This window comes from Passer domesticus, chromosome 8 (assembly GCF_036417665.1).
Source record: "Passer domesticus isolate bPasDom1 chromosome 8, bPasDom1.hap1, whole genome shotgun sequence".
Lineage (NCBI taxonomy): Eukaryota > Metazoa > Chordata > Aves > Passeriformes > Passeridae > Passer > Passer domesticus.
Window position 1 is genome coordinate 44,597,810 of NC_087481.1, and position 27,654 is coordinate 44,625,463.

General features: G+C 46.3%; 1 protein-coding gene across 1 annotated transcript in view; it reads left to right on the forward strand.

Annotated features, from left to right (window-relative positions):
• Positions 1-27,654, forward strand: part of HPSE2 (heparanase 2 (inactive)) — a 105,814-nt gene that overhangs the window by 11,682 nt on the left and 66,478 nt on the right. The window contains exon 3 of the mRNA XM_064431007.1: positions 1,089-1,250. Within this exon, the coding sequence (XP_064287077.1) occupies positions 1,089-1,250 (162 nt within the window). The remainder of the gene's footprint in view (positions 1-1,088; positions 1,251-27,654) is intronic.

Below are 27,654 nucleotides of genomic sequence, written 5' to 3' on the forward strand. Positions count from 1 at the left end.
GATATAGCACAGCTTTGAACCTAAGTTTGCTGAACCTGAGAAACAGGAGCATGACTTTTGGAAGCAACTTTGGTGTTTCTCCATGTGCGTAACAATAAAGGAGCTGGAGAGTGTGTGTGGAGCAAGGTGTGACTCTCTTCTGACAACAAGCTTCTAGCTAGATGGGAATTGAACCAAGAAAAGATCGGCCTTGTGAGGCAAAGTGTTCTTATGCAATGGGGTGGAAGAATTCCAGCTTCAATCCTTGCTTATCAGAGCTGCCTGCCTGATGTTTTGTAAGAAATAGACACAGACATCTGGTGCCTGTGGATCTGAACATGTTACAGAGTTTATTAAACTCATAAGGGACCTAGCAAGGACTAGTTTGCACCACTCACCTTCTGCTTAGATTGCCAGATCTTACTTGATTTTTGTTCTGCCTTGCTACTCCATCATCCCCTTTCCCCAGCAGGTGAGTAGTTCTAGGGTAGGGAATATAATATTCTTGTCTCACAATATGGCTTAGAAAATGCTCACATGAAGAGAAAACAATTGTTGAATAATCCTTCTGCCTCCTGAATGTCAGGCATTAGAAGGATACAGACACTTGTTCAAAGAGTCATAAGCCATGCTGACCTGTGATAGCTGCAGTGAGGATAAACAAGGTGAGAACAAGCCTTCTTCATCACCTCTGTGACAGGCAAGGTTAAGTGGAAGCCAGGGGTTACTGGAAAAGGATTTAGTCTTTTCCCATTATTTAGTGTCAAATACACATGTAACAGAGTTGTAATAGAAATGTTGGGAAACTTTTTCACTCTCCTGCAAGGGAGGGTTCAGCATTGTAAGAGAGCAACAGCAAGGCAGGTAAAGGATGGAGGGGTCTGTAGGTTCTGTGAGCATACAGCTTGAGCTGTGTGTGGGAGAAAAGGAGACTTGGGCTGGGGAGGGTCACTTGACAGGTGGATCCAAGGGGTTTGGATGTTTTTGCTGGGTTGCTCTTGCCGAGTGGTGATTGTGTGACTGTCATATGGCTGGAGCTGATCCAAGCATCTGGCGAAAATGGAAGCTGAGGTTTGGCCATCTCCTCTTTTCTTTCCCTTTTGCTGTAGACATTGTTCGCAGCGACATTGCCCTGGATAAGCAGAAAGGCTGTAAGATCGCCCAGCATCCTGACATAATGTTGGAGCTACAGAGGGAAAAGGCAGCTCAGATGCACTTGGTTTTGTTAAAGGAGCAGTTTTCAAACACATACAGCAACCTCACACTAACAGGTAAGGCTGCAAGACCAGCTCTGGAGCCAGGAGCTGGGTCCAGTTCTTGCTAACTCACAGGTGTGTTAAAACCCTCGGGTTCCTCGCCTCTGTATGAACCAGCATCTCTCTGGCTGCCTCTGTTTCCTACCAAGGTTACTGGGTATTGGGAGGGAAAGGACCAGCAGGAACTGGAGGTGGACTCATAAGGCCTCTGCAGCTGGCACCTATGCAAACACTCCAGATTTGGTGCCCCTGAACAGAACATTTTCTACAGTCTGACCTAAGCAGAATACCACGGCATGTGAAGTGCTGGAGAAATCTCCCTGCTAACTGTTCACGTCGATGGGGCTGCAGCAATTACTAAATTTGGAGTCCTTTAAGCTGCAGCTGATTTTTTTTCTTTCCAGAGCATGCACTTTGTGTGAACCCAGTAAATATTAAAGAGCAAATATAAAGGGATAATGGCCTAGACAGAGATGAGAGGATACTCTTTTTCTGGCAACTGTTTGTATTATCCAGGGAATAGAATCTCGATGGAGGAGACTGCCACATTTTGGATACACATTTAATGGTGCTTGTAAAGGACTGATGTCTTCAGGCAGTGAGTGGGCAGAAGGATGGTATCCCAGCAGCCAAGAGGGTCCTCTCATATCTCTTCTTGTTATCACTACAGCTGGATGAGCCACAGATGATGGGAAGGAGGAAGAGACTAATAAATCAAATGAGACCCCCTTCTCCTCTTGACAGGTCCCTTTCCTGTGAAAGGCAGGCAGGCATCTTATTTTTATAGGAGACAGGGCCCTGTGCTCTGTCTGGGGAGGAGATGGCAAAGCCTGTGGTGGCCCTCCCCTGCTGCTGGGCTGGGAGAGGCAAACCAGTCCTGCACAGCCTCCCCCACTCTGCTGCCACCCTGTTTCAGTGCCCAGCCCCTGCCTTGAAGCCAGCATGGGTCTGCATCCTCACCAGTGAGCTCTGCCTCTCCTGGGGACATCAGCTGTGTTGGAGCACTCAGGGACCTCACAGAGGCTGGATGGTGACACCAGCAATGAAAGGCTCAGCCCAGGGGTCACTGGCTATCGGGGCCCTGAGTGTAGCTGAATCACATCATTCCTGAAGACCCAGCATTTAAATGGGATCCTCAGAGCCGTTTCTCATTCTCTGTAACGTAATCCACTTGGCTGTTTATTCCCAGTACAACTGCTGGAATCAACATTGTCAGCTTTTCCCCTGACAACTTGCTTACTTTCCACTAAACAAACTTCCCTTGAGAAGTGAAGCTGCTCTCCCCTATCCTCCTTCCCTTGCTGCTTCAAAAGCTCTCTGGCATTGCTCACATTTTTTACAGAACCTGCAGAGCAGAGGTGCTACCTGGTTATCAGCTTAGCTCTTAGCCTTACCAAGTGTGTTTACAGGATAGTTCAGAAGGTTTTAGCTCCAACTCTCCAGGGTGGAGAGAGCAATTTCACCAGAATATTACCCAAAGAACTATTTTAATGTTCTTTAACTCCCTTTGAATGTGAGCAGAGCAACTTCATAATTGTTATGAAGTTTAATCTTTTATTTCATAGACATAGTCTGAGAACATGGTCTCTAGACAGCTAAGCATAATATTTAACTGGAACTCTACTAAGTTGTGTAAATATTTCCCTTCTCTGTGATGGATCTGGTGTTTGGGGTGGGTAGAGGGGGTTGTACATCTGTTGAAGAAGGACATTTCTTACCTTCAAAATTCAATCAGACAGAGTTTGCTTGAGGACTTCTTTTTGTTCTTCACAGTGGGTTTGTGCAGTGCTACAGGGAGTCCCCAGGTCATGAGGCAAGGTGCAGGAGCAAGAATGCAGATGTGGTTTAGGGAGTTCTTAGTGAAGGAGCGAGTTTGCAGGGATGGAGTATCCATGGGATCCTTGAGCACAGGGATTCCCCCTGGGGGTCTGTATGGAGGAGTCACCTGGCCTCATGCAGTGCACGTGCTGTGGATGAGCTCCAGTGCCCAACCCAGACTGGAGCAATACTGAACCCCACACCTCTGTGTGAGAGGGCTCCTACTACTGCCAGTTCTTCAGTTGTACCCAAAAAATGTAAATGGACTATCTTGCCCAAAGTCATATGAGAATAAAGATGCTTTATGATGGGATAGCTCCTTTAGGAGAGCTTGAGAGTAGAAATACTACTGTGTGGCATTTTTATTCCCATGTCACTGCCACTACCACTTTAGTGGTCTGGATAAAAAGTCCCATTCCCTTCCTCCTCCTCCTCCTCCTCACAGGCAATATAGTTACATGAACAATTTGAAAGACTTTCAGGCCTCCCACTCTTCCTGCAAATGTGGGCAATGGGTTCTGCCAACAAACTTTAAAGCAGTACCCTCATGGGTTTAGGAATGAAAGCTCTTAGAGTGCAGGGCATGAATCTGCAGTCTGTGGCTTCAATGTAAGTTGAGGGCTTTTCCAAATCTATTCACCAGTTGCACGTAATTCCCAGAGTGCTCCTTATTTCAGGCATCAGGCAGGGCTGTGTTATACTGGGATTTAAGCTGCTCACAGCAGCAGGTACTCCAAGGTAAGAGGGTGTCTTAAAATGAAATGTGTGTTTTTGTGCTGAGACACAACTGAGACTGAGTGAAACCAGGCAGTCTTTCTGGCTCTCACTCCTCCAGGAACACATGTGAGGCTCTGGCTTAGACCACTTTGGTTTCTCTCGTCGAGCCTTCCTCGGCTCCTGTCTGCAGGCTTGCTCTTGCATCTTGCCTCTGCTTTCTGTATGAGATCTTTCCAGGCTTACTGAGCCTGCCTCCCTGACATGAGCAATTGCCTTTGATCTGTGACCGTGCTATTTAAATGCTGTAAAATGTTTGGAGGTTTGTTAGTCTCTGCTGTTTCCCTGCGATGCTCGGGGATGGGTATCTCGTTTCACTGATCAGCATCTCTCGTGCTCCCGGGTCAGTCCGTGGTAGAGCGGGGAGTGCACAGCACTGCCTGCCCTGCTCTGGGAACCAGCTCCCTGGGCCCAGCCTGCCCTGGGACAAGGCAGGAGAAGGAATCTTTCCCTGGAAACACTTCTTTGCTCCTTCACCGTTCACAGAGCTAGCAGCGACTCTTTTTGTGTTTTGTATCAGCTGGGCATTAGAAGCTGCAATTGTCACAGCAGGCTCCCGTCCTTTGCAGCCCTCAGAAGAAATGTTCAGGCGACAGGAAGGTCATTTTGGAGTCCTGGAGCTGGGGGGAGGTGGGGGGGGCCGGAAAGCACAGCTTTGGGCTGGCAGCAGGTGAGGTGTGAGGAACGGCCCCGGGCAGTGTGCGCGCAGATTTGAGTGTGGGGAGTGGGGCAGCATCAGGCTTCAATAGAGTAAACCCAAATTCTTCCACCTGTGGTGCCAGTTTGGGCTGGGGCAGTGTACTGCATTTGTAGTTTAAGAGACTGGACATCCACAGGCTTCTGCACTGTTCCCAAGTACAGCCTGTTAAGCCTGTGGAAGAGGGAACTGTTCAGGTCAATAGACACATGTGAAAAACTGGCCCCTCCTGTACTCACACAAAGTGTTAGGTGTAACTGAGGCTTCCCAAGAAACAAGCATGGACTATAAATTTCCCTTTAGGATTCCCCATCCAGAGGAAACAAAACAATGTCCCACTGCTCATTCTGAAACCTGGAGAAACAATTTTCTGCTGTACCTTCTCCCTGAAAGTGTGACACAGATGACTTCACTGCATCCAGAGACTGACGATGAGAGCTCTCTGGCCTGTCCTGCCACACACATCTGCACTGGGAAGCCAGTGAGGAGACTGGAAGGTGCGTGGTGGGAGCTCTCCATCCTGTAATATCATAGAGCACAGCCTCTAAAAGCAGAGATTAAGGGGGCAGACCCTCCTCACATGTGCACACACTGCTGAGGGTGTTATCACTGTCACTCCCCTCTGCACTGAGAGAGACTTGAAGGGACTAAACTCAGATGGAACTGACAGGAGCAGAGCTGAGAGCTGCTGAAGAGTGCATTTCACCCTCTGTGTCCAACACTGCAATCAGGTGTTTTACACTGGCATCCCACTGCCCCATCACTAATTAGCTTAAACTCTGCCAAAACAGCAGTTGTGATCTCTCTGTGAGGTTTTTTCCTTGAGGAAGTCTACTTTTGGAGGTGTTATCAGCCATGCAGAGACCCCCTTGGCCCAAGGTTTGGGGTATGTGGTGGTGGTGACAGAGTGCACACCCCCTTTTCACAAGGGGTTGTGTAATGTGGCATGAGTGGAACAAGGCAGGGTAGGCAGCAGAGTTTGTGTGAGGCCACTGCAGAACACATGTGGGAGGCACAGAGCAGAGATGAGGACAGTGTGTCTGTGTGAAGAGCTTGCTAGTGAGATACTGTCCCACAGAAATGGGTTTCTTGCTTTTCCCCAAAGTGAGAACCCCAGTTGTCCTTTGGCAGGGAATCACAGGGCTCAGGCTGAGCACCTGTGACGTGTGAGTTTCCTGCACTTGTGAACCTCCCCTGGTGGTTCTGTGGTTCCTGCTGAATGCTGTGGCTGTGGGGGACAGTGGTCCTTGAGCCATGAGTGGTCCATGAGTCCATGTTTGTAGGGCCTGAGGCTCAGCCCATGGAGTGCTGGCTCTGACAGAACCGTGGCTCAGAGGCTGCCCTTGCAACAGGGTGTGTGTAGGAAGCAGGGCCTGGGGTTGGGTTAGGGTTAGGGTTAGGGTGTGCTTTTGGTGCCTGTGCTGCCAGGCAGTGAGGCCACTCTGGCTATTTTTGCTGGAATTTTCCTTGGATGGGTTTTATCCCCCAGCTACACCTCACTGCACAGGACTGGAGGGTGGGCCACCTTGTGAGGTGGTACCTGACAGGGTTGTGGCAAAGGTAAGTGCAGCTTCCTTGCCTCTTTGGCATCTTGTTTGGGATCAGAAACCTCAATGTCCCGTGGTCTGCCCAGCAGTGATGTGTATCATAGGTGTTTTACTGGTGCTGCACAGGGGGGTCTGCACTGCTCTGCCTCTCCAGCTTCCCTTCAAGAAGAGTGTGCCCTGGGCTGTGTAACAGGCTGGGAGTGCCTTTTGGATCAAGCTCTCTGCCCTTCTGTCCATCACATCACGCACATTATCCACAGCATTGTACAGAATAGATCTAGAAAGGACCTCAAGAGGGCATCTTCTAGCCTTTTCCATGGCAAATCTGTACCTGGTGTCTGCTTGGGGAAGGGTGTCTGGGAAGGGGCAATAGCTTTTGTGTGACCAGCTGGTACACTTGGAAAGTCAAACTCTGGGGGGTTTGAACCCTTCAAAGAAAACAAAGTGGCATTCGAAGCTAAAAAAGCACAGTGAAAAGAGTTACCCAGAACTTGTCACCTTCAATAGCACAACTGGGGTACTGGTGAAGTCCTGCCAGCAAAGGGAACACGATAATGCCATCAACTCCTGAGGGAAAGAGGGGAGAGGGCTGCTGAGAAACACTGGAGGCTTTCCTGGGAGGAAGGGACTGTAATGTCACTAAATCACTATCTGCACCAAGCCCACAGTTAATGACAGCAGAGGTGCCAACCTTTTGAGGATAGTTTGCAGGTGTCTTCTGAGATCTTGGGATCAGATCCAATGGAATAGTGCTGGGAAAGATAAATCTTGGAAAACAATCTCGGGTAACTGAGTGTTTTTGTGCCATTATCAGTTGTTTATATGAGCTCATTCTGAAACAAAGTGGCTGTTTATTTTTACTACACAGCCTTCTGAGGGTGTTTGCTGTAGCTGGAATAGATTGTTTTCCTGGGCATGCCCATGTAAAGCCTGCAGGCTGCTGGGGCTCAGCTGCCAGGCACCAGCATTGCCCAGGCTGTGGGGACATCACTGTTGGCTGATTCAAAGGAGGTGGCTTTATGCTTATTTTAAAACCTGTTGTGATGGCAGGGATGTACCTTCCCTCTGCAGTCGGCTCTGGGGTGTAATTAGCTATATCATCACGGAGTTGGTAATTTTAAAATCTCTTGCTTCAGTTTAAGCCCATGATGGCATGTCCTCTCCCCGTGGACATGGAGAACAGCTTACAGCACTCCTTTTCTCTTTGCAGAAATCTTTTACATATTTGAGGCTTGTTATCATGTTTCCCTGAAGACTTTTGTTCTCTGCACTGAACAACTGCCTTTCATTTGCTCTTTTCTCATGTCCATTTTATTTTCAAGTTGAATGACACATGCGTAGCTGATTCTGCATCTTGAGATCCCTTTCAACCCTCTACAATTTTTTTGTGGCTCTGGGTTTTGTTGGAGTCCCTTGGGCTCCCTCCACTGGGTCTGGGATATTTTTTAAGTGCATTGCCTTGAAACGAGACCAATATTGTAGCTGAGGCCTTTCTTGACTGACAAAAGCAGCAGGGTTATTTCGTGTACCTGGTGCGTGACACTTCTGCCTGTGTAATCTTGGATTTTTTTCTATAATATTGCTTGTTCATGCCTGCAATTTTGTGTACCATTTCCCAACCAGCTGTGCATTTCCCACATGGAATTTCTTCTAGACTCTATTTTCCTAATTTTCTAATTAAAATGTTACACAAAACTGGAGGCAAAGCCTTGAGAAAGTAAAGGTACAGAACATCTGTTGCCTCTATCTCACTCACGAGACCTTGTTGCTCTATCAAAGAGAAGTCAGGTTGCCTTCACATGGCAGGGCTATTACTTCCAGCCCTTCCTTGCAGATGGATTGTTTGATGATTTCTTTCAAAATTTTTCCAGGAATTGAAGTTATGTTGGCTGGCCTGCAATTTCCTTGCTTTTTCAGCCTGTTGAACATAGCCACTATATTTGCCCTTTTCTGATCTTTTAGAACCTCATTCGTCTTCCAGGAATTCCTGCAGATAGTTGCTGACGGACCTCCACCTATTTTAAAACATCAGACTTCTGCAGTTTTCATACATTACCTTTCTACTCTGATTATTTTAATTGCATTAACTTTTTGGTCTTCATGTTATCCTTCTTTTCGTGAAGTCTGAACCAAAAAAAGCATTAAGCACTCCTGCTTTAACTCTGTGGGTTTTGACTATTGTGAAATTCTGACCCAATTTATACCTCTGCTTCCTGAGACAGCTGTGAGCCAAACCCCTGGGATCCCCTGCCTTTTCTTACCCTAATTAGTAGTTTCACAACTCGTTTTGTGCTGACAGCATGTGTGTGTGTGAGAGAGGTCATGAAGGTGAATCTCTTTTTCAGGTGACACCCTCTAGTCTGTTAAGCCACACTTTGGCTTTCTCATTATCTGATTTGGTTATTATTTTTGTAACTGTGGGAAATATGTCTTCTTGTGACATGTTCAGGATTTATTCAATTCAATTTACTGTCCAATTAAACTAGCCGCACAGAGAAGACATTTTATAAATTGCAAATCTTAAAATTAGCAGTTATACGTACATTATAATATGTAATGTCATTACCAGAACCAGCCAGTTCTGGGTGCTGTGTAGAGAATAAAGAAAACACATAAACCTAACAGAAAACAGATTTTGGTGGAAGAGGGGGAGGGCTGACACGCACTAATAGCTTTGGAAGGGCTTGTGGCTTGTTCAGTGTCATAAAGCAATCTATTAACCTTTTCTCCCTCCTCAGGAGGGGCTGAACTCTTTAGTCTGTCTCTTCCCACCGATGTAGTTATCAAATGTCTCCTGGTTACCGCTGGTGCTGACTGCAGGGAGCAGTTTCTGTGCAGCACTGGGCTCTTTCGCTCTGTCCCTCTGTCCTGGTGCTGCTCCTTTGTGCTCATCCACATCAGCCTGATGGAGCTGCCATTTCTCCTTTGCAAGCTTCAAGCCACGGGGGAGCCTGTGGATTACCCTAATCGTACCCCTGCCTTAAGATAATTTACATCTGTTCCCTTATCTTGCTGTGTGTTTACAAAACACTGTCTTTCCCAAACTCCCTTTTCATTTGGAGTAAAATCTCACTTGCCAGCCCTCTCAGATTGCTGAAGCCTCTGTCCTTACAAAGCACTATTTTTATTCTGCCACTCTTTCCTGTTCTTTTTCAAACAAGTACAAGCACTCGTTTTGGGCTTCCCTGCCTGTGGTGTTCTCCACCTTCATGGCTTTCCCCAGTTTTTCTCTCCTCAAGGAGACTCCTTCCCAGTTTTGTTCCTGTCACTTCTTTCTCAATTATTTTTTTGTCGGCGCATTCCAGGAACTTGAAGCAAGGCAGTGTCTGATGTCTTCCTTTCCCAGCAGATGTGTGGGCAGTTAAAGGTCCCTAATTACCAGCAGGTTCTGTGTTTCAGGTGCTCCCAATAAGCCTGTGCTTCCGATCTCCCTGGTTTTGTAGCCTAAAGCAGACCCCAGTGTGCCAGTGTCTGGGCTCCTTCCAGTCTTACATTACCTGGCTGTTTTTTATACCTGCCTTTTGTACCACTGAGTTTCACCCCCTGCTTTTATGCTGGGCCCCAAGATCATCCAGAGCTCCTTGTGCGATGTTTCTCATCCTCAGCTGGGCTAATGTTACTTTTTCTCCTTGCCAGCACTGTGCTTAACTCTGACTTTCAACCCTGGAGCTTGCTTTGCCTCTGACCACCAGGTTAGAACCCCCTTCTCCTCCCACACTAACACAATGCCTACATGCAGCACTCAAACCTTGTGGATTTTTCTTTCAAAGGCTGAATAAATTTGGCTCCTCAAGCTTCACTTTGCCAAAGTCCTGTCATACCTCCTCCTTGGTCCTGTGGCCACACAGGACAGACCTGTCCATCCCAGAGCTACAAGCCCTGTATTGTTTTCCCGTACGTGTATTATCTTGTGCTTGGCTGAACTAAAGCACGCTTGGTTGGATGGTGGCCATTTAGCCATACAAATTGGATCACAGGATAAGTGAAGGCTGTTTTGTTCGTTATTTACTAACCTTCATTTGTGCTATCTGCAAGCTGCCTCTAAGGATCTTGTATTTATCTGAGTGATTGGTAAAAACACTGCGTCCTGTGGGATGGGAAGCAAACAATGGATAGTTTTTTGTCTCATTAGCCACTTCTGTCCATCTACTTATGCCAAATTACTTCTATTAATGCAAGTTCTTAAATCAAGCTGTTAAATCAGTTAGACAGGACTTGATGCTGTACAACATATGCTGGCTAGTAATTAGCTGAGACATGAATATAATGAATTATTGTTAGATTCTCATATTATCTTTTAATTACTCTGTCAAGTTCTGCTGTCAGCCTGACTGGCTGCTGGTCCTTAGGTCAGCAAGTCCTGCCAAAACACCAGCATGGGGTTAGGGCTCACCTACCCTTCTAGAATTACTCGGCATTCCAAGATTTATTAAAAATTAGTATCAACGGGTCAGAGATCTCCTTAGTGCACTTGGAGGTGCAAATTATCCAGGGTGGGTGATTTAATAGTGTTTATCTAAAGCAGATGTTGTCTAATTCATGTCTTGGTCATCAGTAAATGGTGATGTATATAATCCTCTTATGATTAAATCATCATCATATTTTTTCATAACTACAGAGTGCCTATAGGTATATTTTTGTAGTTACACTGATAATTTTACCATGTGCACAAAAGAGCACAGCTATGTCTCTTCATTTCCCTTCTTTTCTCTATATTTAAATTTCCACTCATAACTCAGAAAGGCATGAATTTTTTCATCATGCTTTTTAAATACTGCATTAATTTTCTATACTTTGTAATTTGCAGTTGGTTGCTATTTCTTTGTCATTACAATCATGGGTTATATTATCTTCTGTTATTGCTATCTATACCACTGAATAAGGATGGGTTTCCTGCCAAAATCCCCTTCCAGTATGATGGTGGAATATGCTGACTTTAGCCATCACCTAAAAGCAAAACAAAAACACCCCAACCAAAATCCCCTTCAAACATCCCTTTGGTTTCTTTTTCCAGTATTTTCTTCTAACTTAATTAGATTTTTTTTCAGCCTGAAGATGTTGAAGCATCTTGTGTATGTATTTTTGACTGGGATTACGACCCCACTAGCTTTGCTCAAATGCAGACTCAGGGAAGGTGGATGCCTATGTGGACAGGGCAGGAAACTCTGTGCCTGGTGAGTCCTCAGCATTTTTAAAAACTTCTCTGGCAAATTGTGACATAGCAACTCATTTTGCTGCAGTTGTAGGAGTGTTGCTGGTTTCATCCCTCCAGCCACCATTCCTGTGTGTTTGCTCCCTGTGGAAAATACAGGGTGGTATTTGCAAGCTGCTGAGGAGCTCGCAGCCCGGGATGTGGGACTGTGGCATGCAGGATCCATCTGACAGAGGGAAGCTTTGTGGCTGGGTAACCGCTGGAGAAAGCAGGAGGAGAGGGGGAGGCACTGCTGGTGAGCCTGGCTTGGCAGGAGCGGCGGGATCATCCCATCCCTGTGCCTGGACCCTGCTCCTGCCCCACGCTGCTCCCGGGGCACTGCCTGCTGCTGGGAACGCAGCTTGCTTCCCTGGGCTGCTTCTCCAGTTGCTCGCTCTAACCCTTTTCCCATCTGTCCCTTCATTCATTATTTACCCCTTGCTCTTTCCTTCGTTAGCTGGTTCCCAGTGCTCCTGGCTCTGGAAGGGGCTGTCTTGTGGGGAACACAAGGACAGCAGCAAATATTGTTGCACTGCTTCTTTGTCATCCCTCCTTGTTCAACGGATGGGACTGTGTGGCATGCACAGTTAATTAAACTCTTAAACACTTTTTCCAAGTTAAGAAAAGGGTCAAAATCCTGTAAGTAAGAGCCCCTTGAGTCCTGGAGTCCCCCATGCAGTCCATGCTCTGCTTTTCCAGAGGCTCATACTGGGGATGGATAAATGGGGGTTGGAGAGTAACGTGAGAAGCTCTGGATATGCATGCTTTGTGCAGCTAAAAGTGGTGGGGGAAAAGTGAGGTTACAAGGTGTTCAAAAGAAATTTTGGATCTCTCTTTACTTCATTAAGTTTTATATTGGAATGCTGTGCCAAGAGACACAATCACTGACTTTCTTAAAGGAGTGAAAACCTCCATGAGCTTAAATTTTCTTTTTTTCCTCTGATGAAAAGGTGGCAAAAACAAAGGTTTTGTAGGAGAAACTGAAACCATTCAAATGTAATTCTATTAACTAATTAGGGGAACTCTGGAAATGGGACTGCGACTCGCAGGCCTTTTTTTCCTCTCTTTGCTGGGGCACTCCAAGAATTGGATCACCTGGGGAAAGCATGTTTAAGAAATACCAGATGGTCTCTGCGATGCTCCAGCTGTGGACAATCACTCCCAGCCAGGCAATCTGCCTTGCTGTCGAAGCCCTCTAAAACTGTGCTGCCCATTTGTCATGCTTCTCCAATTGCAGCGCTCTGGATAGCTTCTTTTTTCCTTGTCTGGCTCTTCCTTTCCAGTTTTTATCACCCACCCCCTCCATGAGCTAATGTTGTAACATCCCTTCATTGGCTATAAATCCATTGAAGAGCCATATATAAAATATTACTTTGTTAGGGAAGATTGGGAAACATCTGTTTTTTACCCATAAGAGTCAGTCTCTACTTGTCTCATATGACGATGTGACTATTTATATATTTTTAAAGAAAAAGAAGTAGAGAAAATGGAAATCCTAGGAAAAAAACTTAGTGGAGTCTCTAAAGAGAGGAAACTGATTCAGCTCTGGGATTTGTTTGGAGGCTTTTTGGGGAGGTGGGGGGCGCACAGGCCAAGAAATTGCTTAGATGTCTGACAAAGTAGCAGTCATACCAACTGCAGAGGGTCCTTCTGGGAATATTTCGATGTTGTATAACAGTTTCTAGGTGCTTCCCAACACACACTTGCACAGGAAAACTGTGGGTCTAAGCCATTATGTATTATCTACTACACAGAACAGAAACCTGGGAACAGTGACAGTCCTTGGATTAGCAGCAGACTGTAACCATAGGGGTGTACACACAGAGCAGAAAAAATGTGTAGCTCTGGAGGCCTTGCATTTAGGTGGCTATACCCTAAATTTATGCACCTCATTTAGGTGGTTATGCCACCAGGGCTTGTTGTCTGAGCCTACTGGCATGAACAGCATCTCTTCCAACCTGCTCAGGGCTGGTGCCCTGCTGAGCAGTCTGCTTTCCCTCACACATGCAGCACTCAGCCTGTGTCTCTGTCTCCTTGCTGGGCAAGGGCATTGCTATCTGAGAGTGCAGGTGTAGGGAGAGCTGGCTCTGTCACCCCAAGGTGACAGGGATGCAAGAGCAGTGTGCTGGGGCTCCGTTGTGCCTGCCATGGGGTGTGACAGGAGAGTTTGGGTGGGTATGGGGCCTTGGGCTGGTGTGGAAAGGCTGTACAAGCAGCCAGGCAGGCTTGGGGACACTTAGTTCATGCTGCTGGGGTGAGCTGTGGAGCAAGATGCTCTGCCAGGTGTGCTGAGGTGACAGGAACAAGGAGCAAGTCTGTAAGGAAAGCGATTGGGAAGGGAGGATGCTGCTTTGGGTGGGCTGGGTGCGAGGCAGGTTGCACCTCCACAAGGCTGCCTGTGGTGCTGTGTACCTTGCCTGTCAGGCAGGCACACTGCCAGCCTCTGAGCCCCTCAGAACATGAATATGGAAGAAAGAGGAGGAGACTTTGTTGTTTGCAGGTGGTGTCAGGATTTGCCACAGCTGCTTTCTGTGCCTTGCAAGGCTGGCATACAGGAATGAATTTCTGGAGCTGCTAATGACTGATGGTGTTCCACATACAGTTGTGGGATGGTTTGGGTTGGAAGGGGCCTTAAAGATGACCTAGTTCCAACCCCATTGCCATAGGCAGGGACATCTTCCAGCAGACCAGGTTACCCAAAGCCCTGTCACACAGGTCTCCCTCTTTCCTGGCTGGATTCAGTGCCTTCCCCTGCCCCTTTGCTGCCCAAACATGAGACTCTCCTCTCCAGCCTCCTTTCCTCAGGGTCATGGATTGCTGTGTTGGTCTGGACCCAGCTCACCCATCTGAGGTGAGAAATGCCCCAGAAGGGACCTCTTTCCTCCCTCTGCCAGCCAGCCTCGCTCATCCCACATAAGCTGCACGGTGGATGGCTGCCTGCTTTTCTCAGGCTGGCCAAAACCAAACTCCATGTGTGTCTCCCCTGCTGATCCCTCTCATGCCTTTCTGCAGGGCTGTGGCTGACAGCTGTGTCTTCCCTGTGGCCTCATAACACACTCATGCTGCTCCTGCTCCCCCTCTCCCACGCACGGGCTGCCGTGCTGCTGTCCCTCCCGCCACGCTGGAGCTCAGCCTCTTCTGATGGTTATCCACCCTCATCACAGCCTTGTGCCCTTCTGCCTGGCCCTTTCCCCTTCCAAAATCCTTCTCGTTCTCCCTCCCACGGTGCTAATCGGGCCTTGAGCCCCCTTTTCTTGCCTCTGCTCAGTTCACTGACCAGCTGTCACTGATGTGCTGCAGCCACCACGGGCAGTGGTGAAAGCTCCCCGAACCCCCCACAACACCCACCTCCACCTGGTGCAGATCCCTTGTGACCCTAGTGACAAGTAAAAGGTTATTTCTCAATGGCAAGATGTTAAACAGACAAAGCTACTCTCTCTAGCAGCTGCTGTATCTTTGTCCTCTCTGTGCCAAAGCCTTTGGTTATCCCACATGGTGTGTCAGGGCACTGGTCTAAAATCTGCTGCTTGCCTTTGGCAAGCTCCTGTGACAGAGAGTTCTGTACAGCTCTGAGCTTGGGACTGACATTGGGTTGTTTTACAGGTGAACTAAGGTTTGTGTGCTTTGATACTCAGTATAGATTTGGACTTCACAGGACTAAAGAGAAAATGTTAAATTTGAGGTGGAAACTGATAAAGAAAAGGAATTTGGGATGTTGCAAATAGCTTGGTGAGCATAAGCCACATGGGCAGAGCAGCATGGGAGGACAGGTGCACCCAGAACCCTCTAAGGGTCAGAGGGGTACTCTGACACTGGAAATGGTATTGGGAAGCAGTGCTGGGCACCATGTCCAATTCTCATGCCCATTTTAGCCAAAATGCTGTATGGCTGGGAAAGATTCATAAAAGAGCAGTAAACGTGACCAAATCCTGGGAATAGGGTGCTATAGATAAGATTTCATCTACATCTACTACTAATAATCATCTACTTAGGGAAGATTAAAAAGAAACTTAATCATAATGTGCAAGTATCAAGAGGAAGAAAAAGTTCAAGGGAAATATCTCGAAATATTAGAGAAGAAAGGCAAAAAAGAAAACTATGATTTAGAACCTAGTGCAGGGCAATCTTGGAGAAATAATGTGCAGATTTATAATGCTGAGAATGGTCCTTTCTATCCTTATAACCTGTATAAATGTGCAGCATGAGTGTTGTGCCTCCTAGAGAATAGGTGATGGCAGGAATTAAATAGTCCTGAAACCAAACTGAATTTGTTAGCCTTTGTTGATAACTTGTCCAATGGGACCTTTCACTCAGCTGGAAGCAAAGCTGAGGTTGGACTATGGGCTCTGGTTCTTTTCCCATTAAAATAGGAGGTGAATTTAGCCCCCGCCTGGCCTTGATGTGATGTGCTTTGGTGTAAGAAGAAAGATCAAGTTTATGTCAGGGTTTTTTGGACAGAGGTGACTGAATTTAGGAAACCTCAGCTACATCTCCTTGCTACAACCACCCCCAGGGAGGAGCTGATGTGCTGACCAGCACAGCAGGGAGTCTTTGCTTCACCAAATCCTTCCCTGAAACAAGATCCAGAGGCCAATTATCTGAAATGTGAGTGCTTCCCCAGGAGGAACCTGTGTTTGATACAGTAGTCTTTATTTTCCTGCTTTATTTAAAAGCTTGTTCATTCCACCTCCCAGAAAAGATTTAGCTGGTATTTCATTGAATAACTTGACCTTGGGTGTCCAAAAGTTCATTTATGATCTTGCTGTATATAAATTTCCAGATATAGGGTTTTGACACAGAAATAGCCTTCCTTTGATAGAATGTTACAAATTCAAGTTTCAGAAATTATCCTCTTGAGCCATCTCTGTGGTGTTTGGCATCATGACAAGTAATTAGTCAATCCTGAAATAGTCATCAAGCAGAGAAACAGCTTATTTTATATACTGTTTCTTAGAGAGTTAAATATTTCCACATATTCAGGCTCTGATTGGAGTCTTGGATCCTTTCCAAATGTTCAACCTGTAAAGATATTTGAGAACACCAGGACTTAGGCTCTTTCCAAAAAATGATAGATTTCACTTGAATTTTCACAAATGGAAAACCACAACTCCCCATAGCTGCAAAGAAGCAGCTGTCATACCAGGTATGGAGTATGAGAAAACACTTTCTAAAAGCTTCAGGGACTTCCCATTATCTGGAAGTTTTTAGTGCTCTTAAAATTCGCGAAGAAAACAGCGTTTCTTTTCCTGCACAGCATTGCCTGAGATAATCGGCTGCACCTGTTTGGAAGCAGCACTTCACGTTGTTCCCTCACACACACCCCTGCACGTGTTCCTGTTAATTTTTCCTAGAAACCCAAGTGTCAACAAATTGGAGGCCAGCACTGCAACTCTGTTCAAAATCCCAGATTGGTGTTTCTGAGCATTTTGCCCTGCAAAGTGGTGTGATCTAAGTGACTGAATCGACTTTGAAAAATTGAAGATGAAATCCTGGGGTGTTGGGATGCAGGCAAAAATCTACTGAAGAAATCAAAAGCACCAAATTATCAGCTCCAAACCTAAGGTTCTGCTCTTTGTTGTTGTTTCTGCTTGATCCTTAAAAAAAAAAAAATAAAAAAGGCAATTTTCCAAATTGACAGTGGACTAATTTTAAGAAGGGTTAATTTTTGGTGTGATTCAGCACAGACATGCACGATGAGAATTTGGAAAATAAGGAGTTAAGTCATGATGATGTAAACCATTGTTTCGCATTTAAAATAATAGCACTTGGATAATTCTGGAGTTGTGGCTTCTGCTTTTATTGGCTGAGAGGTTGCCAAAACATGTGTGTGTTGCTCTGAATTGGTAAATGATTCCTATTTATAGGACAGGTGTCTTCTGATGTCCCTAGCCCAGTGTTCTGTACAGTGTTCTGTAATCCTAGATCCTGGTTTTGATCTGTGTTTAATAATGTGTGACAGAAGGAGATAGGAACCTTGCAGACCAAATCAGGCTCGGAATGTTTTGAGTTCAGCTCTGCCCAGCTCTGTCCACTTGTAATGCAGGGTATCTTTTCATCAGTGTCTTGCCCTTCTAAAATTAAGTTTTTGGACTTCACTTTTTTTTCTGAAACACATAGCCTTTGGACTCATTTACATGCAGCCTCTTGAGTGTGCCAGCCTCCTTCTTTTGTGTTGACTCAAGAAAAAAAATTGCTTTCTCACATTTTTAGCACAGCTTTTCTAATGCAGAAACTGCAGTGAGGCAGTGCTGCAGGGAGGGATGTGGTGGCAGGAACAAAGTCAAGGTATATGTGATGGCAGTCATGAAAATTAACCCTTATGTTTGCACCAGCATCTAATTTAAACTGTGCTTCACAGCTGTTGGTTTGGGCTATGCCGTGTCACTGAAAAAGGGTTGCATTAGTTGCAATTAGTTATGTGACTGTCAAAACCACTCTTTTTCATTATCTTGCAAGATGCTGGTTGAAATGAATCAAGAATCATGGAATGCTTTAGGTTGGAAGGGACCTTTTAAAGGTCATCCTGTCCAATCCACTTGTCATGGGCAAGGACACCTTCTACTAAACCAGGTTGCTCAGAGCCCCATCCAGCCTGACCATGGTTACTTTTTGGCATGGGCAAACTGTGCCAGTGTCTCAGCACCCTCATTGCAAATGCAGACAGATCTAGTTATTACATTGCTGATGCATCTGCTGTGGTCGTTATATTGCATTTTAAAAAGAAATTTAAAAAATACTTTAAAATATGACCAAGTTCCTCTTCTGCAGAGGAGTGCAGACCTTCCAGCTGGAGGCTCAAAAGAGGCACAGGTTGGTGATAGAAGGGAGAGAAATGCAGGCATGGGCAGGGAATCTCTTGAGATGCCTCATCCAAGGGAAGAGGTGCAGCAGCGAGGACAGGCACCGGGACGGAGGGACAGATGGGGTTTCCTGCCATGTCCCTGTGGTGTGGGCACCACAGAGCCAGGGCCTGTTCTGTGTGCGGGACGGGAGGCGCGGAGCAGCCCCGCCAAGGGAGTGCGGCAGGGCGGGTCGGCAGAGCGGCTAGCGAGGAGCAGCTTGCTGTCAGCTGAGCACTGAGGATACCATCATGCCAGAAAAGGAACTGGGTCTGGAGGGAGGTGGAGGGGGCCATGAGAACTGGATGGGAGGCTTGGCTCTCTTTCAAGCAGTTCCTGAAGCCAGATTAGTCCTCTTCGCCAGCTGGTGCGAGACGTTAGGTTTGTGTTATTTCTGGCAGCCCCACGGGGACTGGGAGTAGCTCCATGCCTCGTGTTTCTCTTTCTGAGGACAGGACAGTCCAGAAGCAGCACAAGTTTTGCATTTCTGTCCCCAAGAGATACAAGTGCCAGCTTGCCCTCAGGTAGAAGGTGTGAGGAAAAGAACCCAAGCTGCTGTGTCTGTCTTTCACCTCTGATGCCACCAGCTTCCTCTGCTGGCTGCTCTGGGCTAGTCTGCTCTTCACATGACCAATTGTCCAGGTTTCCCCACATGTGTTCTCTTGTCTGTCACTGTCTAGCCAGACTTGGGGGAATTCATGTGTCTCCTGGCCTTGCATGCTGCTGTGCGTGCACAAACTCTCTGCTGCCCCATGTCTGGGAAGCCCAGATGTGTCCACAGATGCAGGAATCCTGAGGGGCTGCCAAATGTCTGGAAATGTAGGATATGCCCCCATGCATAGGAGCCTTGAGTTGTTCCTCGCCTGGAAATCACTGATACTTTATGTGCAAGGGATTGGACACTCAGGGAATTTTGGATGGACAAGTGTACATGCCTGATGCAATTGCTGTTAGTGCACTTGAAGGAAATGCAGGGTCTCAAGGAGGAGTTGGTGTGTCTGTCCTGGTATGTCCCCAGAGCTTTAGGATCAGGTTTGTTGCACATGCACAGGCTGCTCTGTACTAGCATGCATACTTTGGAAATCCCATCAGACTGTCCTAGGCCTTTACATTCCCTTCCTACATGGGACTATTTTCCATCAGGATCAGTAGGAAGGCCCTTTGTGTTGTGGTCTTGCTCTGAGGCAATTCCTTTTTGTGCTTGATCTTTGTGCTTCCTTTCTGGGCTCCTCAGTCCCCTTTCAGCACAGGTCTCCATGGGGATCTGTATCTTCCCATCCCTCTTTGCAGCAGAGAAGAGCAGAGGGTGGGACAGGGTTGCTCTGGGGTTTGTCTGTTTGCTGCTCACTTGCACGAGGGATGTGGAAGGATTGTAACTGCCCTGGAAGCTGCTGTGTTGGCAGGGTGGCTTTTCTGGATCAGGATCCCAGATTTTTGTGACAAGCTGGAGAAGGAAGGGGAGGAAGGTTTAATAGTTTTCCCCAGGTGAAACACAAACAAATTCACTAGATTTTACTTTATGGCATTTTTATTGCTTCTCACTTACAGGGCCATGGTATTTGGTCCTGACTCTGGAAGTGAGTGAGCTCTCCCAGAGCTGCTGCTGGTGCAAGGCAGGGTGGATGCCTCCCACCTTTCCTTCCCAGCTGCTGGGGGGCATGTCCTGGGTGTGGCTGGTGCAGAAGCCACCCCATTCCCTGAGCCCATGTTCTGGGGTGACTGAATTCCCAATACATTCCCTTTTTCTTCTGGAAAAGAGATTTATTCTGGCATTCACCCGTGACCACACACTCCCCCTAGTGAATTCCAGGGTTAAAAAATCACGTAGGCTTTTCGTAAGAGCTGCCTCACTTGTCCTTTAATGATTCCACCTCTGAACTGGGACCCTGCTGCTTCACTGGCTGCCTTGACAATATCTCATTTGTCTTTTCCTCTTTTATTTAGTTTTTCCTACATTTTTCGCACATTCTGTGGATTCTCCTACATTCCAACTGTCTTATATTTTCATGCCTCCTTTTATCTCTCTATTCATCTATCCCAGTATAGACAACAGAAATGCTAAGTCCACATAATCTGTAGAAAGCATGAACTGGGTTGTTAGACATTTTCCAAACATTACACTTCATGGAAATATTTTTCTGTAAGAAGTAGAAATGAAACAGCTGTCTCCTGCTCTCTCCTGGGCTGTTCCTGTGCAGACTCTCCTGCCCTCTGAATTTACAGCACCATTGCTTGGATGAGTGTCCAACAGCCAGCTTCGAGCAGTTGTATTTATGATGTGCCAAGCAGTGGTGAAGATGATGGTGTTTATATGCTACTCAGATCTATGTGGTGGGATTTACATACCATGAGACCTGTGCTAAGACTTCCAGAGCCAGGAGCGTTTCACCAGCAGAATTGTCACTAGGGAATCTGGCACAAGTCATAACTGATGACTCACTGCAGCCTGTGGGACAATCAGGGATGTTCCTCACTCACACATCCTCCTGCTTGCTCCTGTCCTTCTTGCTTTGTGCTTGGCCAAATGGTAAAATCCCTTCAGGCTCCTGCCAGGAGCTGAGTACTGGCATCATGAAAGAAAGCCATAGGTGCCTCACATAACCCTGCTTGCTGGATGGCAGTGGGCACCTGGCTTTTTTTCTTCATTCCCTGGCTTGTTGGGAGGTATCACCACCCAGCTGACCTTCCATGGTTGGCCCAAGCATAGAATGGAAACCCAAAACCCATCCCAAAACCCTGCTGGGCTACCTTCTGCATGTGGGCATGGTTCTGCTCCCCTCCCTAATGTGTTTATTCTGCTGGCCCGGTGCCTGCCCTCAGCACACAATTGAAGATGTGTTGGTTGCTAGAGGGTAACTGTTTCTTGAGTCCTATGGAAATTGATGGGAAGCTTAAGACATTAGTGGAGTTGTCTGAACTGGAAAGGTAATTCAGGAAAAACAGAAACACGCAGCAAAACTTTCTGGGCTGAAACAAGCTATCTTTCCTTTTCCACATGGAGATGTGAACACCAGGGTTTCTGGACAGAAGTGAGAACATCAGTGTTACTGTGAGCAGAGAGTAAGCTCCTGAGCAGATGACAGAAGAGGAGAGAGAGAGTGGAATTTGTGTGTTACCATCTCCAAACTGAGCAACTGGAAAAAGTGTAGGAGAGAGCAGAAATTATTTGAAGAGTCACTTCCCTTCAGTGTTTTGCTGGAACTGAGCAAGCAGATATTCACAGGCTGTATTCCAAACTTAGGTTATTTCTTCAGATCGCGTTCTGGCAAAGGATTTTTGGCCACAGCCCATTTTCAACCTGAATGACTGGGTGATACCACGGGGAAGAAATCAGCTAACAGCAAATCATGGATCTCAGTTCCAGGCAGTTGTTAACTGTGCATCCCTTATGGTACTTCTGTGTAACTCTCCATACTGCAATACACTGCTTTTAGCTTTGACCTTGATAGGATAAAGCAGAGCTACTCTTGCCCTTAAATGCTGCCCCATGAGGAATGTGGTGCCTTTGTGCCTCAGCAGGAAGGGTGCTCTGCTCCCTGGGACAATAGAATCACTCCATAGGTGCCTCAGAAATCCCTCAGCATGTGTCACCCAAGTGTGCCATGGGGATGTCACAGCTTGGGAGCTACTCTGGCATGTGAGCTGATGAGTCACAAGTGCAGCTGGGGAATACTAGAGAATGAACAGGAGCACATCTGGGTACACACAGAGCACATCTGGTGCATCAGAGCTGCTGTATGTTTGCAGCATCACTGTATTGTGTGTGCAAGGAGCCACTTTCTACCCCTCCTGTACTCTCTGGGGAAGCTTTTATCATATTTACATAAAATAACATTTGGGAAACACCTTCCCTTCTTTGCCTCTGTGGCAAGGCTTCCCAGGTCCCTCAGTGTGAGCAGCAAGGGTGCTGCCTGGAAGGATGAGCTGTGTCAGGACTCACTGTGAGCACTCCAAGCCTCAAGAACCAGTTGTTACTCTGTGTGATGTCCAGTGCACAGGTATCCAGTGGTGCCTCTGAGAAACATTTGTCAGTGTGTTTTGCTGGGTAGCCTAGAGGGCCTTTCATGTTTTTGCCAAGAGCTGGTCTGTTGTATCATTTTTCCAGGCATGATACAGCACTTGGCACAGCAGCCCTCCCGGCTTTGCCCTTGTAAAGTCTGCAGAGTTATTCCCTGGGATGTGGCTGTCCCTGGGAGGGAGGTTTGAAGTTTGAATACTCTATCAATGTGTATCTACATAAAGCAAGAGAAAAAAATTAAGTTATGTACCAGTATCAAATTCTTCAAAATGTGCTATCCATATGCACTTTGAGCATCTTCTATCCCTGTCCTCTAATTCAGAGTCTCTTGACTTCTTGGGAAGAAATGAGGGATGTGGAATACTCCCTTTTCAGCTATGTCTGGCTGTATAGGATGGCAGCTCTGGTTTCTTGTACACCTGGTCAGGTGTCTGGAGCAGTTTGGGGGGTTTCTGCCATCCTGTGTGTACAGACACACAGTACCCCTCAAAGTGCACTGGGTGCATCAGCATTCCCAGTCTTGATGGGAGGGTGACTCTTGTTCTTCCAGCACTGGCCACTGGCAGGTGTGTTGCTGCCCAGCCTGTGTTGCCCTGGTGCAGTTTGGGAAGAAGGAGGGGGAAGCTGGACTGGGAGCCTTGTGTCTGTCCTCAGGCATCTGGATAACCCCATCCTTAAGTCCCAAGTGCCTGAAACGAGATGGGTGGCACTTCCACGTGCACAATGTCTGAGCAAAGTGATCACGGATGTAAATATGCAAGTTCAGTTTCAAATAAATAGAGCGGAAAAAATAATTTTCCAAGCTCACAGGTAGAGATAAGAAAACCCAGAAGAGTCAGGAGTGATCTGAAAAATCTCTGGAAGCAAATGTCCTATACCTTCAGCACAGCTCAGACACATGAATACCAGGGCTGGTTTGACTGGTGATCCAATAAGTCCTTGCAGAGAAGTAACACAGATTTTTACATTGGGATTCAAATACATTACTGGATTTGAACAAACCCACTATCAAATGCTATTTAAGAAGATTTTCAAAACTTCCCTGGTCTTGTACTAACAGTGTAAATGAAGTTTAAAAAGTAAGTGCAAGTATACTGCTAATTTAAAATAAATATTCCACCTTTACTGTTTCAGAGCATTTAGGAGCAGTATTTTCAGTTGTTTGCTTCCTAGATAACCAAAAAAAGAACCTTTTTTTCTATATATGTTTCATGATGGGAAAGTATATCCATCAGAGGTAAGTCACCTTATCTCTGTAGGTATCAGAAACATCACACATGGCACTGCCTTAATGCCTTTTTTTCTTGCAATTTCCTGGATTTCCTGCTATGTCTTTGTTGGAGCAAAGCGTATTCAACCACTGGAGAGACTTGTAAAGGAGCCAAATTAATCTTTTCTCCTGAGCTTTGCAAAATAGGTTAAACTAACACACAGTACTCATGGATGTTAAGTTCAGATATGCACATAAAATGTGAGGCTACTGAATTAAGAAATAACTGCTGTTCACTGTTTCTGCATCTTGCTGCAATTATATTTTTATTTTGTCTGCTATTTTTTGCCAGGCAGAGATTATCAGAAAATTGAAAGCGAGTTTAATACTGAAATATCTGTGTTACTGTTTGTGCAAAGCTCAAAGTTCCTTCAACACCCAAATAATGCAAAATTCTCAAGCTGAACTTGAGAATTCATAATGCAAAGCACATTAACTTACTGGAAACTTGGGCACGGGAGCTGTTCTTTGATATGCCCAGCCAACCCGTTTCCAGAGCTCTCAGTGAACATTTCACAGAATCACAGAATATTCTGAGTTGGATGCTTCATCTGATATGACTAATGAATTTAGTTTTCTGAAAATGCTGGTTTCACTTCAGTGCATGAAAATGCTTCTGCTTTCAAAGTTCGATACTGGTACTTTATCCCAGGTTTTCACATCCTTGCCATGCTCATGTGGGACTCCCACAAGCTGCCCTGTGTCACTGTCACAGCTGTTCTGATGTACTACCCCGTGTCTCACTCCTGTTTCCCTGTCCTTCAGTTTATGACAAGAGCTGCTACCACATAAATTACTTTGTGTGTTGGGGTTTGTAGCCCCTGTATCACAGAATGGTTTGGGTGGGAAGGACATTAAAGATCATCTAGCTCCAGCTGCCCTGCCATGAAACCTTTAGGGCCCTCGTGTCCTTTGAAGAGTCAACCAGACCTCTTGAGGTGAGCCCCTCATCTCTCCTGAATCTCAGCACTGTGGTCTGCAGCTGCAGGTCTGCCCTGGGAAGTGAGGTACAGTCTGAATGAGAAGCAAACCCCACCTTCTGTAAGAGGAGGATCAAACAGAGGGGCTTTGCATTTTGGCTTCAGCTCTCCCACTGCAGAGGATAGAGTTAACTGGCCATGGGGATGAAAACTCTGGGGAAGGAGCCCAGGAGCAGATACCTGCACAGATACACCTCAGCCATCCTCCTAAGCAGCTCCTTGCCCTTGCTCAGACCTGGCAGTGCCTCCCTGGAGCTGCTCTGATCTCAGGAAGGGGCCTCCAGGACTGGTGCAAGAAAAATTAGTCCCTCCTTTTCCTCCTCTCCCCTCAGAACTGCATGTATCCTCGTGATTTATGTGACTCTGGATTTTAGCTCATGTTTACCCTGCAGAGAGCCTTATGGCTTCTCTGTTTGCCTTGCTGCTTGCCTTAGCACATTGCTCTTGCTGCTGACAGTTGTGCTGGTGGAGGTTTTATCTGGAAAGAAGTGGGGATGGCAGTGAGGAAGACAGTCCTGAGAAAGAGCTGTCCTGCTGTGTGGAGCCAGTGCTGCTGGCCAGGCTTCCTGAGCTGGGCAGGCAATTCCCACCAGCACTGTGCTCCTCGATGGGAAATGCAGAGACAGAGAAGTGGGCTAATGGGGCAGGAACCAGGTTGAAAATGTTTGGAGCATTTCTGCAAGGGGCTGGAGAGAGGGAAAAATCTGCCTCCCCCATCCCTGGCTGCTACCACAGGTGAAAGGAAACTGATAACTCAAATTGAAGAAAAGGAAAGCTGCAGGAGTGAAAGCAGCTCCTTGGGTGATGTGGGATACAGTCACTGCTCTGCAAAAGCTTAATTGCTGTGATAACATGCAAAGTTCTGCAAATGGGAAAGAAAAAAAGTACAGGGGTTTGCCAGAGGCCCATTCCATCAGTTTGGTTGCATTTTGTGGCACTTTAAAGAAAAAATGAGCAGGAAAAAGATCTTCTGCAAGCCTGTGGAGATCAGCAACTTCCACCCAAGCTGGGAGGAATTCTCCAACTCCCAGTGGGCAGAAGAGATTTCTGTTTTAGAGGGGCTCATGCAGGCTCTGCTGCTGAAAACACATCTTGAAGTAATATGTGACTCTTGATGACACCTCCTCAACACTTAGTAAATTTGACCTTTTCTTTCATGTGCCATTATACTGCCTCACATGGCTGCACAGGCAGCTAGCACGTTGAATCCAAATTTTACATTTCCAGGCAAGGAACATGTGCTCTTTCAAATTGAACAGTGATGCTACCAATGGCTGGCTTGACTTCCCTTTGCCTGGGAGGTGGGAGGTCAGTTGACAGGAAATCTCATTCTCTGTCATCCAGAATTGCCATCTTTCACACGAAGGCAGGTTTGGTTTGGTTTAAAGCCCTTTTGTGTGCTGAGCAGTGCAGGTGTTCAGCCCCTCCTAGAAGCATTTTAGCTGTAAGTGTAGTGTACTCATCCTTGGTGTTGTTAAATAGCTTTTTATAAACACTGTCTGCAAGTGGTCTGATTATAGACGACCTTCCCCCTCTGCTTACTGTCATCTCATTAATCTATCCATTAGGTGAATAATTCTGGTTTGGGGAACAGAGCAAATATAGAAATTGCACAATGAAACACATTTCATATATTCAAACAACTTTTTCTTAATATAAAGCCAATCATTTGCTATTCATTTTTCATGTTGCATAGAGTGTTTGCAGGCCAACGCTGGAAACAGTAATTTGGTCCTCCTTAATTCTGGCACCTGTAGCTATTTTAGAACTAGAGGCTGTTTTCTGTGGCTTTACTGCTCTGTAATTCAATACCCTTTTAGGCTCTTAATGCAGCCATTACTAGTAAATTGGCCTCTATTCTGAATAAGACTCTTTATTACATTTGTTTGTTTAATTTTTATTAGAGAAGAGTTACCCAACAACCACAGGGAAGGAATTTCCTAGAAGGTACAGGGGCAGTGCCTGGAATTCCTTTCCCATTATTGCTGGAGTGAGCAGGAAAGCCCCAGTCACTCTAGGGATCTGCAGGGTGCAGATGGTTCACTCTGGGTCCTGTGTAGCCAGGCTGATGGTGGTGGTAGCCCCCATTCCCATGACCCCCTCTTTGGGTAATAAGCTTGGTTAATTACTCTGTGCACAACTGAGGGCTCAAAGCCTGTATATACTTCTCTACTGACGTGGTTTTCATTTTTCCTTAGAATTTTTTTTTCTTGAAAAGATAATTATTGACAGTTTAATTCCTTAATCCATTTTTTTACCCTTTTCTTTGCTTGTGTATCTTGTCTGTTTTTCTTTGTGTTCACCTTAGCAGGAGGAGGATGAGGGCTGGAACTGGGACTCCAAAGGGAGAAGGGGATGATGTCTGTGCCCCTTCCTTTGTCTTGGCAACTCGGGAAGATAGGATGAGATGGAAGCAAGGAAATCCAGAAAAGTGTTTTTCCCTCTCTCTGTGCAATATTTGCTCATGCTTTTGCTGCTCTCTCACACACAGAGAATTAGTTCTTGCTCAAGCAGCGTGTGAGAATGAGTGTGCAGTGCCTGCCAGTGCCAGAGCGCTGCCGAATGCTTCCAGCACGACAAAGAGCTCAGACTTGCTAATTTCCAGCATCCCTGGCTACTGGAAGGGGAAAAAACACCTAAAGCCCGTATGTAGTGAAGTGCCTGTTATGTAATTAATGCTGCAGCCTTGTGCTCCCAGAATTTGCTCTGTTTGCTAAAGAGTTGGAGGCCAGTGTTGCTCCTCTACGATTCTGAGTTGTGGCTCTGCTGCAGACTTTTGCAAGTAGTTCTGTATGTTTGTATAATTTCATATCTATTTCTCTTGTTACTGTAATGCAAGGTAATCACAGACAACGTATCCAAAACCTTCCCTGTAAAGCTGCAGAAATTAGTCATACAAAAGTTAGAAAATACCCAGGTCCGTGCACCCTTAATTCAATTCCCTTGCATATGTGCATTACAAGAGTATGTGATCATGTAATTAAAAACTATTGGCTTGGCAGGACCTTGGCTTACTCCTTGTGCAGAATGAGATAGAGAACTGCAAAAGAGAGGGAATGTTTACTTGTAGTTAAGGCACTGGTGAGGGATGTGGGAGAACTGGATCCTAACCCTGGCGCTGTCACAGGATTCCTGTGTGATGCTGGGCAGAGCCAATCCCCCCGCAGCCATGGAGGGTGTTGAACTCCAGTATCAGCAGCTCCTCTACCCTAGCTTTTTGAATGTTCAACTTTCCAGCCTAAAAAAAATCTGTTAGCACTGGTTATTTGTGTAAGATATGGATCT